Raw genomic sequence first — 13986 nt, forward strand, 5'->3', positions numbered from 1 at the left:
CTTTCCCTGGCTGCCTCCTATCCTTCCTCTAGTCTCCTAGCCTAGAGGCTTCTTAGCCTGGCCTCAGGACCCCTTGAAGCTCAGGCCTTGGCCTGGCAAGTCGGCCACCATTCTAGCTCCCCTCTGCAGGGCAGGTGGGGGTTGGTGAGGATGGGACAGAGGATGGAACCAAGCACTGTCAAGAAAGCTCACCAATTAATTTGCCTCCACACATCCCAGGCTTTCTGAAGGAAGGCACTTCCTGAGAAACATCTCCCTCAGTGTCCCAGCCGGCTATACCCACCCCCATACATGCACAAATACCCCTATTTCCTCCCCTTACAGGGACAAGGCGCCCAGGTTGTGAAGGAGGCAGAGCTGCCCCCAGGAGCTGAGGGGCCTCATCACCGAGACTTTTCCGACATCTGAACTCCAAAGAGTTTTAAGACTTCTGGAGAGATTTCCTCTGCACCCGAGACTAACACGAGCTTTGCCGAAGTAGACAGGATAGAGCAAAAAGCCAGCCTGGGGGCCAGGGCTCCTGGGTTCCAAGCATGCTCACAGTGCCCTTCATTCCTCTACCTCTTTGCTTTTGACTCTGGAATAGGACCAGATCAGCGAGCTTCAAACGCTTCTCAGAAGCGCAAGCCTTTAATCAAACTAAGATGTGCCAAGACACAACCTAATATGGCAAGTAGATAAAGGTGGGGAACCCCTGCCTTGCATCTCCCTGGGTGGCCCCCATGGGGGTATGCTCTGTGACCCTCTGCATGAGCCAGGCCATTTGTTGCCCTGTGTCTCCCCACATGCTGACAGTGACTATGGGTTTTGGGGCACTGAGCAGGTGTGACCCACCTTCTGGGAGCAGCCAGGTCCCAGGCCCTCTATTTGCCCCAGTGGGAAGCATCAGCACCATGCTCGGAGGATGCACAGCCCTGTCCTGGACACCTCCCGGGCTGGGCAGGGAGCACAGGCTTAATCAAGGGGCGGGGGTGGGAGAGGTGTCAGGCTGGGATGCTCCTGATGAGCCATGTTGGGGCTTTGGCTGTGGGCACAGCTGAGTCCCAGCCTCTGTGGGCAGAGGGGTGACAGACAGGCCATGCAGAAGTCTTCTAGGGAGAGGGGTCTAGCCACAAGAGCTGTCAGCCCCAATTGGATATCTGAGGTGACAGGAAGGACCACGGTCCAGCCCTTCCATTATACGGAAAAGGAGACTGAGGCCCAGGAAGGGACAGCATCCTTCCTGAGGGGACAGAGTGACACTAGAGCCAAGAACCAAACCCCAAGCTATTGAAATTTGTCTTCTAAGACCCCCAGCTTGGCCTTCCTCCACAGTTGGCACTTTCTACTCTGCACAGCAAGTGCCACCCTATTGTTTCCATCCTCCTTGATCAAGACCATCCCCAGGAAAAGACGCAGAAACCTCCATTTCCAACGGGAAGGAAATAACAGATGCAGCTTGTGGTATGGGAGTGGCTGTGCGGCACACCAAGAAATGAAGCTCTAACTGGAAGGTCAGGGCTAGGAGCAGGTGAGGTTGAAGAGAGCAGCGGCCCCCTTCCCAGCCCTGAGGCCAGCCCAGGTGCAAGGCCTCCACGGCTGCTCGCAGCTGGCACATGGGGCCATCACATGGGGCCCCACGCTAGCTTTAATGCTCTGCTCTTGTTCTTTTAAAATTCTTAATCATTTTTGAACAAGGGGTCCCACATTTTCATTTTGTACTGGGGGCCGCAGATTATGCAGCTGATCTTCACTAGCCAGTCATTAACTGTGTGTCTTTGGGTAGGTATCTAACCTCTGGGAGCCTCTGTTTGCTCCTCTGGAAACCACAACAGCACCTGCCTTCCAGAATTGTTATGAAGACGAATTAGAACATACGCAGAGCTCTCAGCAGGTGCACAGCACACATAATAAATACTTAACCAGTGAGAGTTAGTACTATGGATGAAATAATAATAATTACAGACTATTACATGACAACCTAGATGTCTTGCTCAATCAAAAGTATGCTAACAAACGCATCCCAGATCTGGTGAACCAGATCACAAGTCCCAAGACATCAGGCCCCCTCCCCTGGCCTCTTACCTTCCTGAAATGGCTGTGTTTGCATCTGCAGCCGGATCTTGATGAGGTCCACGGGCGCACCCAGCCCAACAGACACCACGCCGGCCACCATGCTGGCCAGCAGCAGGTCAGACAGGGTGCGGGACGGGCTGGCCCCAGGCTCCCTGCAGTGCTGCCAGCTGAGGAACCTCTGCGTGTTACTGAAGACCCCAAACACCACTGAGTTGTAGACGGCGATGCTGGCGAGGGGGAAAGACATGCCCTTGAAGAAGCCAAACACCTGCGGGCAAACCCAGTGGGAGGAAGCATGAGGGCCCAGGGCCGTCTGCAGGCAGGCGCCAGGCTCCCCGTACTGCCCTCGCACAGTCCCTGCCCCCTGGGGCCCGCAGGCTGGCGGGGTGACACTGCAGAAAAAGGAAACCAGTATGTCAGTGAGGAGAATAACAGAGGATGCCGATGAGACAGGAGAGACGGGGCGGGTGAGGGACTGCTCCCCACTCAGGAGCAGGGCATTCTTGCTCTGGAGAAGCCGGCTTCCGTGTGATGTTTTGTTTCCTGAGCGGTAATATGCTGGGCCTGGACCCTATCTTTGCCACCGGGTTGGCAGTACTCTTGGGCTGGAAAGAAATCAGGCTGCGGCCGAGGGGGAACGTGTGGAGCCCTAGTGGGTAGTGGACTTGCCAACACCACATACACCCTCCTAAGTGACTGCTCCAACAAAAGCATCCTCCAGGCACTTGTCACGTGCCAGGCTCCGGGGGACAACATAAGAAAAAGACTGTCCACTGAGCTCAGGGTCTGGGGGCCGGGAAGGCGAGAGGGACAGGAAAGAGAAACTGATAGGCAACTATAATACAATGTGCTAAGTCTGCGGTTAGGGGCTAAGAAGAGGGTCCCACAGCCCAGAGGGGCACCTGGGCCAGCCTGTAGATGGGTGGCCCTGAGCACGGGAGTCTCTTGGCAGAAGAACTGGGGAGGAGAGCCCCAGGAAGGCCTTCTGCACATACACAGGACGCAGCAGGCAGAGGAAGGTGCTGGAGCTGAGGTCACAGTTCTTTTCACACTGCATTCTCAATGAACACCAGAGACGCTCCGCCAAAACCAGCAAATTCCATAGGCTCTTGGAGGAGTCGGGGCAGTACAGTGTTTTAGCTCCGTGCCAAAGATGAATGAGCACCGGGAAGTCGTCGTACAAGCTCCAGGCTCTACACAAACCCACTAATCCTGACCTTCGTGCGTACACTCTATTTGCTAGAGGCAGGACCCCCTCACACGCACAGACATGCACACACAGACACACACACCCTGCTTCAGCCTCTTCCTCTACAACAAGCTCCCACAGATAACTGGGGACACTGCTTAGCCCTGAGCTACGGTGTCTCAAGGGAACACCCACAGTTCCCACAGCTAGGACGCTGGCTGGCAGACACTGCAGGGAATGTGCGCCAAAAAGGAGAATCAACGACCGCCTTTCAGGGGACGGAGGAATCACACATCACCCAGGAATAGGGTACTAGGTCTGCAGGGCTCGCCTTGATTTTAAAGCAGCCCATCAAGAGAGTTAGAACAACACTGACACAAGGCACACTTCATCTGAGGAGAAGCTCCAGGTGCAGCAGCAGATGCCAGAGCTCCAGGGCACTTGCACGAGGGAGACGAGTGGAGAGAGCAGTCAACAGTGGGGCCACATTTCCTGTGACTCAAGGCTAAGCCTCAGGCTGCCACGGGGCTTACACTCGATCACTTCTTTAATCGACAGGTCGTCTCATCCTAAATTTTAAAATTTGTTTATTTATTTATTTTCGCTGAGGAATTTGCCCTGAGCTAACATCTGTTGCCAATCTTCCTCCACGTTATATGTGGGTCGCTGCTACAGCATGGCTGACGAGTCGTGTAGGTCTGCACCCAGAACCCAAACCTGCAAACCTGGGTCACCAAAGCGGAGTGTGCCAAACTTAACCACTATGCCACTGGGCTGGCCCCTTAAAATTTATCTTAAATTTGCCAGAGGGGCCTTAGAAAGTCTTCTGAAAGCACATGCTATTCTCAGGAAAGGTACCTGATACATCTTCTATAAAATGTTGTGCAGGATTTCCCCTTTGCAAAGAAAACCCTTGGGTCCGCTGGTCTTGAGCGACCTGCAGTGCGAGCCAGCTCCAGGCATCTGGAATCAGAAGTGCTGGCTCCCGTCACACCCGGATAAAGGGAAGCCTGTGAGCATGTGGTTTACGGGCCACTCACTCAGTTTTGAGAAACTGACAGGCCCCTCTGTTTTCCCAGGAAATTTCCACACTGTGGTTCTAAATTCCTCAGTATTTGTCCAGAGAGGTTACACAAAACCAGTTTTTTTCCCCAATAACATCACACTGGGTGGCAGGGCTATGTTTGGGTAACACATCATATTTGAGGAGTGGTGTGAGATGAGTAGGGAAAATTGAGCCCAACGTGATGATTGCTAACAAACAGGCTTCCTGCCCGCCGGGCTGGTGTGAGAGTGGTGGCCTTGGTCCCCAGGCCCGAGTGGGCTTCACCCCATTTGGTGGGAGGCCCTGGCAGGTATGGTGCCACCCACCCACTGAAGAGCACTTACACTCTCCCTCCTGTACACGGTGCGGATGCAGCTGAGGGTGTTCCCATAGCCGATGCCGGCCTGCAGGCGAGTCTGCGGAGAGAGGGAGGGGTCAGGGCCCAGGCAGAGAGGATCACGTCCCCACTGTCCCCAAGATGCCGAGCCTCCAGCACCGAGGCCCAGAGAGGGGACAGCCCTTCAGTGAGAGGTTTGTGTTTCAGTGCTGGCGAGGCTGGCCCTCTGTCCTCTACCTGCCTTGCCTCCCTCAACGTCCCATTGAGACCTTGCTAAACGCAGCAGAAGCCCTCTTGGTCTGAGAGAGGAACAGAGGCTGGTTTGTTGTGCAAAAACAATGCTTGTGTGGAGACATAGGACCCCTGCCCCTTGAGTGCAGAAAGCTAACCCGTGGCTCTGCTGCATCTGCTGTCCATCAGTCTGCCCTCCTAAATAGTCCCGGGAGCAACCTGTTCTTCTCACTTCCTGAACCCCCTCATCTCTCACCTGGACGATGGGCTGGTCTCACCACCGCCCTTCTGCTTCCCCCTCGCTCCTTCACCTGTGTCTACACAACAGTCAGACTGATCTTTTCTGAACAACAATGAACCACATCACTGCTGTTTAAAGTGCTCCAGTGGCCTCCCATCAAAGGCAGAATCAATTTCACAGCCTGTACCAGCACCCAGGAGGTCCTGGCTGAGCACCTGTGCCTGGTCTCATCCCCACATGCCCTTTCCTTCATGCCCCCGCCCTCTGCACCCGCCATATGCCACATCCCCAAGTCCCCGGAGCATCAGCTCTTTCCTGCCTCCAGAACTGCCCCGCATTCCCCATCTGGAAGGCTCTTTCTTCAGCTCCTGCTCATCTTTTTGGGTCTGAGCATAAATGTTGCCCTGGTGTCATCTGTTTGTCTGTTTACTTAGGGTGTATTCGAGCTGCCTTTCTGGGGCAGGGCTGTCTCATACTTCCCTCTCCTCCCTGGGGCCAAGCGGGAACCTGGCACTCGGCCCCATGAAACTGGCTGAATGAGGGGCTGGGTAGTGAAGGCATGGTGTCCTTAGCGGAGGCTGGCTCTGGTGGCCAGGGGAACGGCTGACAGGCACAGAGGGTCTGAGTGAGCCCACAAAAGTGCCCAGGTCCCAGATGGTTCCACTTCTTTAAAGATGTGCAGCCTACGGTTCTCCATCAAAACAGTTTCTCAGCACCCACAGTGTGCCATGCTGGTAGGAAGGAGCTGTGAGAGCCAGGGAGGAGGAGACCCAGACACTGCCCCCCAGAACCCAGGGTCCCGTGAGGAGCAAGACTCAGTGTGCAGACTGACTCTTCACCATTAATAGCATCAGCTCCATCTGCAGACAAGTAGAGAAGACTTTGGGAGAACACACCCCCCAAAAGTGATGGTCTCTGAGGTGAAAATCATGGGTGATGTTTTCCTGCATTGAAGTTTTCTTCATTTTCTAACTTTCCTAAAATAAGCAGGGTTTTTCTCCACTATTTTTAGCTTATATAATTTAAGAAATAATTTTAAGTACACAGCTAATATGGGAATACATTCTATCAATTAAAAAATTTCAACACTACATATAAGGCTGAAGTCTCCTTTGCCGGTTTCTCTCCCCCTCCACCTCCCCCAACCCCCGCAGCTAATCACCATGGCTCATAGCCTGGCTAACTGTTTGACAGGCATTCATCTAAAGAGTTTTGTAAAAACAGATAGCCAGAGAGAAGATGTAGTAATTCATAGGTCTGATACATAAATGGCATCACACTGTTGGTAAGTCTTATTTTCACAGTCAGAGAAACGTACTTACTGACTAACTCCACTCGTTGATTGGGTGCCTGTTTCCTAGCAGTCACTGTTCTGATCTCAGGGAATTCAGCAGAGAAAACAAACTCCCCGCACTCGTGGAACTTACAACCAAGCGGGGTCAGAAAAGACCATCAATAAGAAGTAATTCCCAAGTAAGCATATATGTCAGATGATAACAAGTGCCATGGAGAAAAATAAACCAAGGATCAGAAAAGCTGGGTGGCAGGGCAGGAAAATGCAATTTTAATCTGGGTGGTGGGGAAGACATCCTGGAAGATACAGCAAGATGAGACCTGGGCCTCCACGGTCCTCTTGTTGAGCAGAATCACAGAGGTCTACCCTGGGGCGGAGTATCTCCAGTCAGGACAAGGACGTGGGCCAGGAGAGGTGGGGCACAGGCCTCTCTCTTTGCCCCATTTAGGGCTGGCATGAGGCTGCATGCTCTCACCCGCTGATCCCAGCTCTGTCGGGGCTGTCCCTGGGTAGTGCATCCACGAAATGGTGGAGCCCATAGGAGGGATCAAGTTCCCACTAAGAAGGCTGAGTGGTCGAGTCGCTCAAGCAAACGGTACCTGAGGAAACTCAACCCAAGAGCCAAGCCCAGATCACAGAACAGTCTCAAAGCCATGGAGCAAAGGTCTGCCAGCCATGCGGAGCACTCAGGGAGCCTGTCACTGAGGCCAGCAGCACAGCTCAAGCCTCCAGGGCCTCCAGTTACAACAGGAGCCGGCATTTAGTGTGCACCAACTTGGTGCATGCTTGGGGAAACATGGGCCATCTTCCAGAACTTATCTCACCGAAGCTCACAAATGTTATATAGCGTCGATACTATCCCCATCTTACAGATGAACAAAGATGATTTCCTGTGTTAGTTTCCTATTGCTGCTATAACAAATTACAACAAATTTAGTGGCTTTAAACAATACCAGTTTATTCTCTTACAGTCTAGCTGGTCTAAAGGCAGCTAAGCCCTAATTAGAAAACCCTGGTCACACTGCATCAGGCATAAATCCTGTGCCAGGAGCCAGGGGAGAATCTTGACCCCAGCTCCACTGCCACCAAGCAGCCAGTGGCTGGCTCTCCCATCTATGATGGGGAAGGAGCCTTTGACCCAGGTCAGCAGTTTGGGTCCTTTTAGTTTGGCTCTTCCGCAGGTGAGCCATGGGACCTCAGACAAGTCACTCGTCTGCCTCCCCACACCCCAGCGTGTGTTCATCAGGATGGGAATGGCTTGCTCATTGCTCTATCCTTGGTGCCACAGTGACCATCTTCTTGACAGCCCTGCTGGAGAGGTGCTCTTTGCCCATTTTACAGACAAGGAGGTTAAGTGTTGTGCCCTGCCCCACAGTAGGTGGGGAGGCTGGGACTGGACTCCAGGTTATTCTGACTCTGAAGTTCTCACCCAAACCTTTCTCAGTGGACAGGGAGCCTACAGAAAATGTCAGCCAGAAAGAAGGAAGATGTTCCAGGGAGAGACAAGGGCCCCTGCCCACAGCCTCTGAGGCCTCAGAGGCCGGTCATGGAAGCTGGGATCTCCAGGCTGGAACCCACAGGAGGGAGGTTCTGAGGCTGAGCAGGGACTCAATTTTACATATCAGGAAGGGTTCCCTCCAGAGGCTCAGGGCACAGAGTGGTGAGGAGGAGAGCCCCAGCCTTTTCAAGTGACATGTGGCCAGGCCTGAGGTAGCCAGACTTGCCTATGCAAGGGCCAGGGGTCTCCAACAAGCTCCACCAGCCCCTGGTCAGCCTGCAGGTGAGGGAAAGATACTACCAGGGAGCCACAAAGGTTGCCTGTGTCAGAAATGTGGCTGGAAGGCCCTCAGGGCCAGGGATTGGACCTGCTCTGTCCACCACCGAGGTCCTGCCGTCCCCACAGCACCTGCACAGAGAATGTCCACTATGCAGTTGATGTTTGAGCAAAAGGTAGGGCCTGTATGAGGGACACGAGGAGCCAGGAAATTTCTTCAACATTTAAGAGAAGCAGGCTGACCTCCCCATCAAGAAGAGAGCAGGCCTGGGCCCTGACCTGGGAAGGGGCCCATTGTCACGCCAGAGGAAGACAGGAGACAGGAAACTACAGCGGCCATCTGAGAAGGACCTGCGAGATTCCTCTTTGTGCCTGATCCAGGCAGAGCTGTAGAGATGGATGTGGAAGTCGGGGAGGAAGGGGCACTATTTGTGGCCATGTTCTCAGGGTTTGGCTCTGAGTCCTGCTTACCACTGGGGATGGGTAGCAGAGATGGAGGTGGAGTCAAAGAATGTGCCTTTATAGCCTCTCACTCAGCAATGCTTTAACTTCTTGTATGACCTGAGGCAAGCCCCTTCCCCTTTCAGGGCCAGTTTCTACATCTGTAGAAGAAGGGGTCTGGATGATCCCAATGCCAGATGGCTGTGCTGGCTCCAGAGTCCTCACACCCCATGCACTTCACCAAGTTATAATGACTTCCCATTCCCAACCTAAGTCCAGAGTCCTGAGCTGATATTCAAGACCTCCAAGGATTGAGTGCTGACCTGTCTTTCTTGGATTCTCATCCGTAGATGCTCTCGGAAACCTGATGCATCAACAAAACTGGACATGCTGGCCTTTCCCAAGCGTACCCCCCACCCAGTGTCCCCACCTCAGTGCCTTTGCCCATGACGTTCTCTGTACCTGAAACATCTTTTTTAATCACCTGAAACCCAACCCTAAATTTTGGGCTCAGATGCTGCCTTACACTTGAAGGCTTTTCTGGTTCTTATTTCCATAGGGACTTGCAGGAGGACACTCATCTGTGCCCCGGCCCCTCCCCAGCAGGTCCTGAGAACCCGAAAACAGAAATGGGATGATCACAAAAACAAAATCACTGCCAAGTAATGAGGGCAGAGCCTTCCAAACCAGGCCTCCTGGCACCCCACCCCCATGGGCTGGCACAGAGAGCCTGCCCTGGCTGGAGACTCTCTGGGGATCAGAACCAGCAGGCACATTCCTGGAGGCAGTCACACCCCAGGCCCCCTTCCAAGAGGTAACGGCAACAATGGCTACTGTACCTTGACTGTGTCCAGAGGGTGGCCAACGATGACACTGGCTGCACCTGCGGATTAAAGAATACCTGGTCACTCAGCCCCTGGGCTCCTGGCTTGCACCTGCTGGCTCGTGGGACAGGACAGAGGGCTCAGGCACTTACATTCACTTATTCTGTCACCAAAAGGGATCCCTAATGTGCTAGGCACTGGCCCAGGCACCAAGGAAAGCAGATAAAATGGAGGAAAACCTGCGCCCTGCCTCAAGAAACAAGCACCCCAAAAAGGCAGGTGAAGGTGCTGAGACAACTGGGTATCCACATGCAAAACAATGAAGTTAGATACCCCCCACCTCACACCATATCCAGAAATTAACTCAAAATAGAACAACGACCTAAATGGAAGCACTAAAACTATAAAAATCATATACTAAAACATAGGTCTTAACAACCTTAGATTTGCAATAGATTCTTAGCACAAGTAACCAAAAAAAATAGATAAATTGAATAGCATAAAAATTAAAAACTTTTGTGCACCAAAGGATACTGTCAAGAAAGTGAGGACAACCTACAGCATGGGGGGGAGATATTTGCAAAACATATATTTGATAAGGGTCCAGTATCCAGAATATATAAAGAACTCTTACAACTAAAAAAAAAATTTTTTAATAAAAGACTTAAATAGGCATTTCTCCGAAGAAGATATCCAAATGGCCAGCAAGTACATGAAAAGATGCTCAACATTATTAGTCATTAGGGAAACATACATAAAAATCACAATGAGATTCCCTTTCACACCCACTACGATGGCTCTAATAAAAAAATGGAAAATAACTAGTATTGGCAAGAATATGGAGAAATTGGAAATTTGTACATTGCTGGTGGGAATGTAAAATGGTACTGCTGCTGTGGAAAATGGTTTGGCCGTTTCTCATGAAATTAAGCAGTTACCATATGACCCAGTAATTCCACTCCTAGATATACACTTAAAAGAACTGAAAATAGACACCCAAACAAGTACACGTCCATGCGTGGTCATAGCAGCACTATTCACAATAGCCAAAAGGTGGAAACAGCCCAGTGTCCATTACCGGATGAATGGATAAATAAAATGTGGTTTATCCACACAATGGAATATCATTAGCTGTAACTAGGAGTGAAGTATGGATACACGCCGCAGTGTAGATGAACACTGAAAACATGCTAATGAAAGAGGCCCAGACAAAAAGGGTCACATATTGTATGATTCCATTTCTATGAATTATCCAGAATAGGGAAATCCATAGAGCCAGGAAGTAGATTAGAGACTGCTTCGAGGGAGAGGGAGGGGATAGGGTTTAACTGTAAATGGGCACGAGGGATCTTCCTGGGGGGGGGGAGAGAAAAGGCTGTAAAACTAATTTATGGTAATGGGTGCACAACTTGGTAAAATTACTAAAAATGGTCAAATTGTACAATTGAAATGGGTGAATTTTATGATGTGCAAAATAACCTCAGTAAAGTTGGTTTAAAAATAGAGACGTAGCACTTAAACAGCACCTGGTACCTACCAAGGATTCACTGTTACTACACTCATCCTTATTTCAGGGAAGCCAAAAGAAGAGATGTGTTAACATGAACAAAGCAGGACAATGTCAGAACAAACGACAATCCACTACTTGCTGTGTGAGCAGGGCAGGGAGGTCTCTGTGTCACCAGAGCCTCTGAGCTACTCTGACAGCCTTGCCCTCCAGGGTGTTTCTCAAACCAAGCTCCTGGCAGCCCTCCTGAAGCTGGTCTGGCTGTTCAAGGGACAGCCTAGAGAAGTGTCTCTCAATGAAAGGCTGAAGGGGTGTCCAAAGAGGGCCTGGATATGCCCAGTGGGCCTCTGGGCACAGCCCCCTGACTGGGAAAGTTAGGAGGGGCAGGTCTCAGCCCACCCAAGAGAGCCTGTACCAACAGAACTGGCCACCGTGAAAGGAACGGCCTGCGCTCAGGACAGTGAGGAGCAGGGGCCCTGCAGCCACCCGTGGAGGGAAAGAGAGAGACTCCTGCCAGGTGGGAGGGGCCGCCCGAAGGGGATCCTGGGATGCTGTCTGCCTTACGGCTCTTTTTTTGTTTTCTGTTTCCTACAAATCTTCTGGTCTCCTCCATACTCAGAAGAACAATTGGTGGGGCACAAACATGCTACTGTAGCCTGTGCCTCACCAGCTCAGTATTTAGTTTCGTCTTTGGGATGGGGCCGCACTTACCAACATCCCTTCCCAGATGACCCTTTTAGAGATGGGACCAAAAGAAAGACACTTTACAATAAGTAAAGTCCCTCGAACCCTCCCCCAACCCTCACCAACAGCTGAGAAAAGAGGAGGGTGGACCCATTGGAAAGAGAAGAATGGACAAGCAAAGTAGTGGATGCAACTCTTGCCCAAGCAAACCCGGCCCAAGCCCAGGAGAGAAAGGCTCTGGGAGCGGTACGAAGGGACCAGGGGGCCCAATAGTGCCCGGAGGAGAGGCCTGACAGTTGACAACGGCTGAAAACAGGAAGGGTTCCTCCTATCTGGCAATTGGTACCTGCAGCCTGGCGCTCGGCTCCCTCTGGCCGGGGCGCCCCCTAGGGCCGGCCAGATCACGAAGTCGGGCTCCCCATCCCACGCCGGGGCGGACGGGCAGGGGGGTGGGGAGGGGGGCGAGCGGCCAAGCGCCACCCTCACGCACAATTCCTGCGAGGTACGTCCCCAGATTCAGGCGCGCACTCGGTCACCAGAAGGGTGTGTACGCGCCTGGACGCTCCATTGGCTGCCAGCTTTGACCAGAGGTTTAATCATTACCGGATCAAGTTCCGCGGATCCTAACTTCGAGGCAAATCAGCTCAGGGGGAATCTCATTAAGGCTCGCGGAATTTAGCTCCGGCGGCAGGCGAGGAACAGCAAGACCACCCCTGCGCCGGGGCGTCGGGGCACTGCCCGCAGCGGGCGCGGATCTCGCCGGGGCGCATGTCGGGAGCGCACGGGCGCGGGGCTCCCTCGCCAGAGCGCGGTGTGTAAGCTCGGCCCGAGCGGCGCTCGGCGAGGCTCTCTCTTGTTCTCTGGCCCGGGGGTCTCCCGTGAGCACACTCACCTCTGGGGGACCCCGTTACCACGCTCACCTCCGATCCAGCCCGCCGCAAAGTCTTCCATCTGGAAGTTGCCCATGGCCGGTGCCGCGGCGCCTCGCCCTCCCGGAGCCGGGTCAGTGCCCATTCAGAATCTGTGGGGCGTGGCCCGCCGGCCCGAGCGCACCGGAGCAAGAAAGTCGGGGACTGGGAGCGCACGGGAGGTCCTACTCCAACCCTGGCTCCGAGTCACCGCGCGCGGGCTGCCGCGCTCACCTCTCCAAGAGCCCGCGGGCAGCTGACATCACGCCCCCCGTGGACCTTAAAGGCGCAGCGCTCAGGCTGGGCGAGGTGCGCTCTGCGCCGCGCATCCCGGCGCCGAGAGGAATTCCCTATCCCTCCCTTCCCCCGTCGTCCTCTCCCTCGCCACCAGTGGAGCCTCAGCTCCTCCAGCCGAGAGTGCCAGCCCCGTGCAAGTAATTGTTCACATCGGGTCCGACTGTGGAAATGATTTCAGGGACATTTTTGCGAAGTTCACCACAAGAGAGAGGGCGGAAGGCTTTATCGAAGGTCGGGAAACACTTGACAAACCTGTGATAGAATTACTTACCTGTGAGGGTACATCCTCTTTTAGGCTGAAAAAGCGCTGAAATAGTTCTATCTACTAAACTATCAACTAAACCAGAATTTCTTCTCTTTGAGGAACGAAATGAAAGCCAAGGACAGTTTCGCTATAAAACACACAGGACACGCACATTTCCACTGCAGTTTTAGAGGTTCGGAACCCTTCTGCCGCCTCCCTCCCCGCACCTCTCCGTAGTCCCCAGGTTTCAGAACCCTATCTATTCGTGAATAACTGGAATAATGTGTGGAAAGCGCCCAGCCGGAGGAGGGCTCCAAGACGGCCCTAAGTAAGCATTAGCTATTAATAACGTCCACCGTTGCTGAGCGTTTAAATCCTGCCTCACTCACTGCTGGGCTTCCTCCTCACAGTGACCCTGCGAGCTGAGGGTTCTTGGCATCCTCATTCCTAGGTGAGGCAAATGATGGTGTGTTTAGTGTATATAATGATATCTATACATATCACATAGAGTTTAATCTTTTAGGAAACTGGCCCAAATTAGGAGATGAAAGTTGTCACACCTGAGTTACAGGCTAAGCTGTGAGGGCAGATTTGAGGTTATTCTCAAACACCTGGTGGCCACAGTGGAGGGCCCAGGGGAGACCCCACTCAGAACTGAAGGTCCTGCAGCACCGCCGGCTGAGGGCACACAGCCCCCTGCAGGAAGCACCCCGCCAGGTGGAAATTTTCCCAGCCCCCAAAACTCTCAGCCCGCCAGGCCTTTAGGAGTGGGGAGGCAAGGCTGGAAATGTCCTCTGCCAGCTGGCTGGGTGTGAGGTCGAGGTGGCCAGATAGCACACTGTGCCTCTGGAAGTGCCTGCTTTGCAGGTCCCAGAAGCCACTGATACCCACCCCCAAGGCTCTCTGGGCCAGCCC

General features: G+C 53.1%; 1 protein-coding gene across 2 annotated transcripts in view; it reads right to left on the reverse strand.

Moving 5' to 3' along the window:
* Window positions 1-12922, reverse strand: part of SLC25A48 (solute carrier family 25 member 48) — a 39544-nt gene extending 26622 nt beyond the window's left edge. Inside the window, exons 1-4 of one of the 2 annotated variants that reach the window (XM_001502697.5) lie at window positions 12543-12922; window positions 9447-9490; window positions 4634-4705; window positions 2065-2323 (exon numbers count right to left, since the gene is read on the reverse strand). In XM_001502697.5, coding sequence (XP_001502747.2) covers window positions 2065-2323; window positions 4634-4705; window positions 9447-9490; window positions 12543-12636 — 469 coding nt within the window. In that variant the 5' untranslated portion in view covers window positions 12637-12922. Of the gene's footprint in view, window positions 1-2064; window positions 2324-4102; window positions 4134-4633; window positions 4706-9446; window positions 9491-12542 lie in introns of those variants that run through there. The other variant, XM_070233115.1, reaches the window with a different exon arrangement.
* Between the last annotated feature and the right edge of the window lie 1064 nt (window positions 12923-13986).

The sequence above is a fragment of the Equus caballus genome, chromosome 14 (genome assembly GCF_041296265.1).
Source record: "Equus caballus isolate H_3958 breed thoroughbred chromosome 14, TB-T2T, whole genome shotgun sequence".
Lineage (NCBI taxonomy): Eukaryota > Metazoa > Chordata > Mammalia > Perissodactyla > Equidae > Equus > Equus caballus.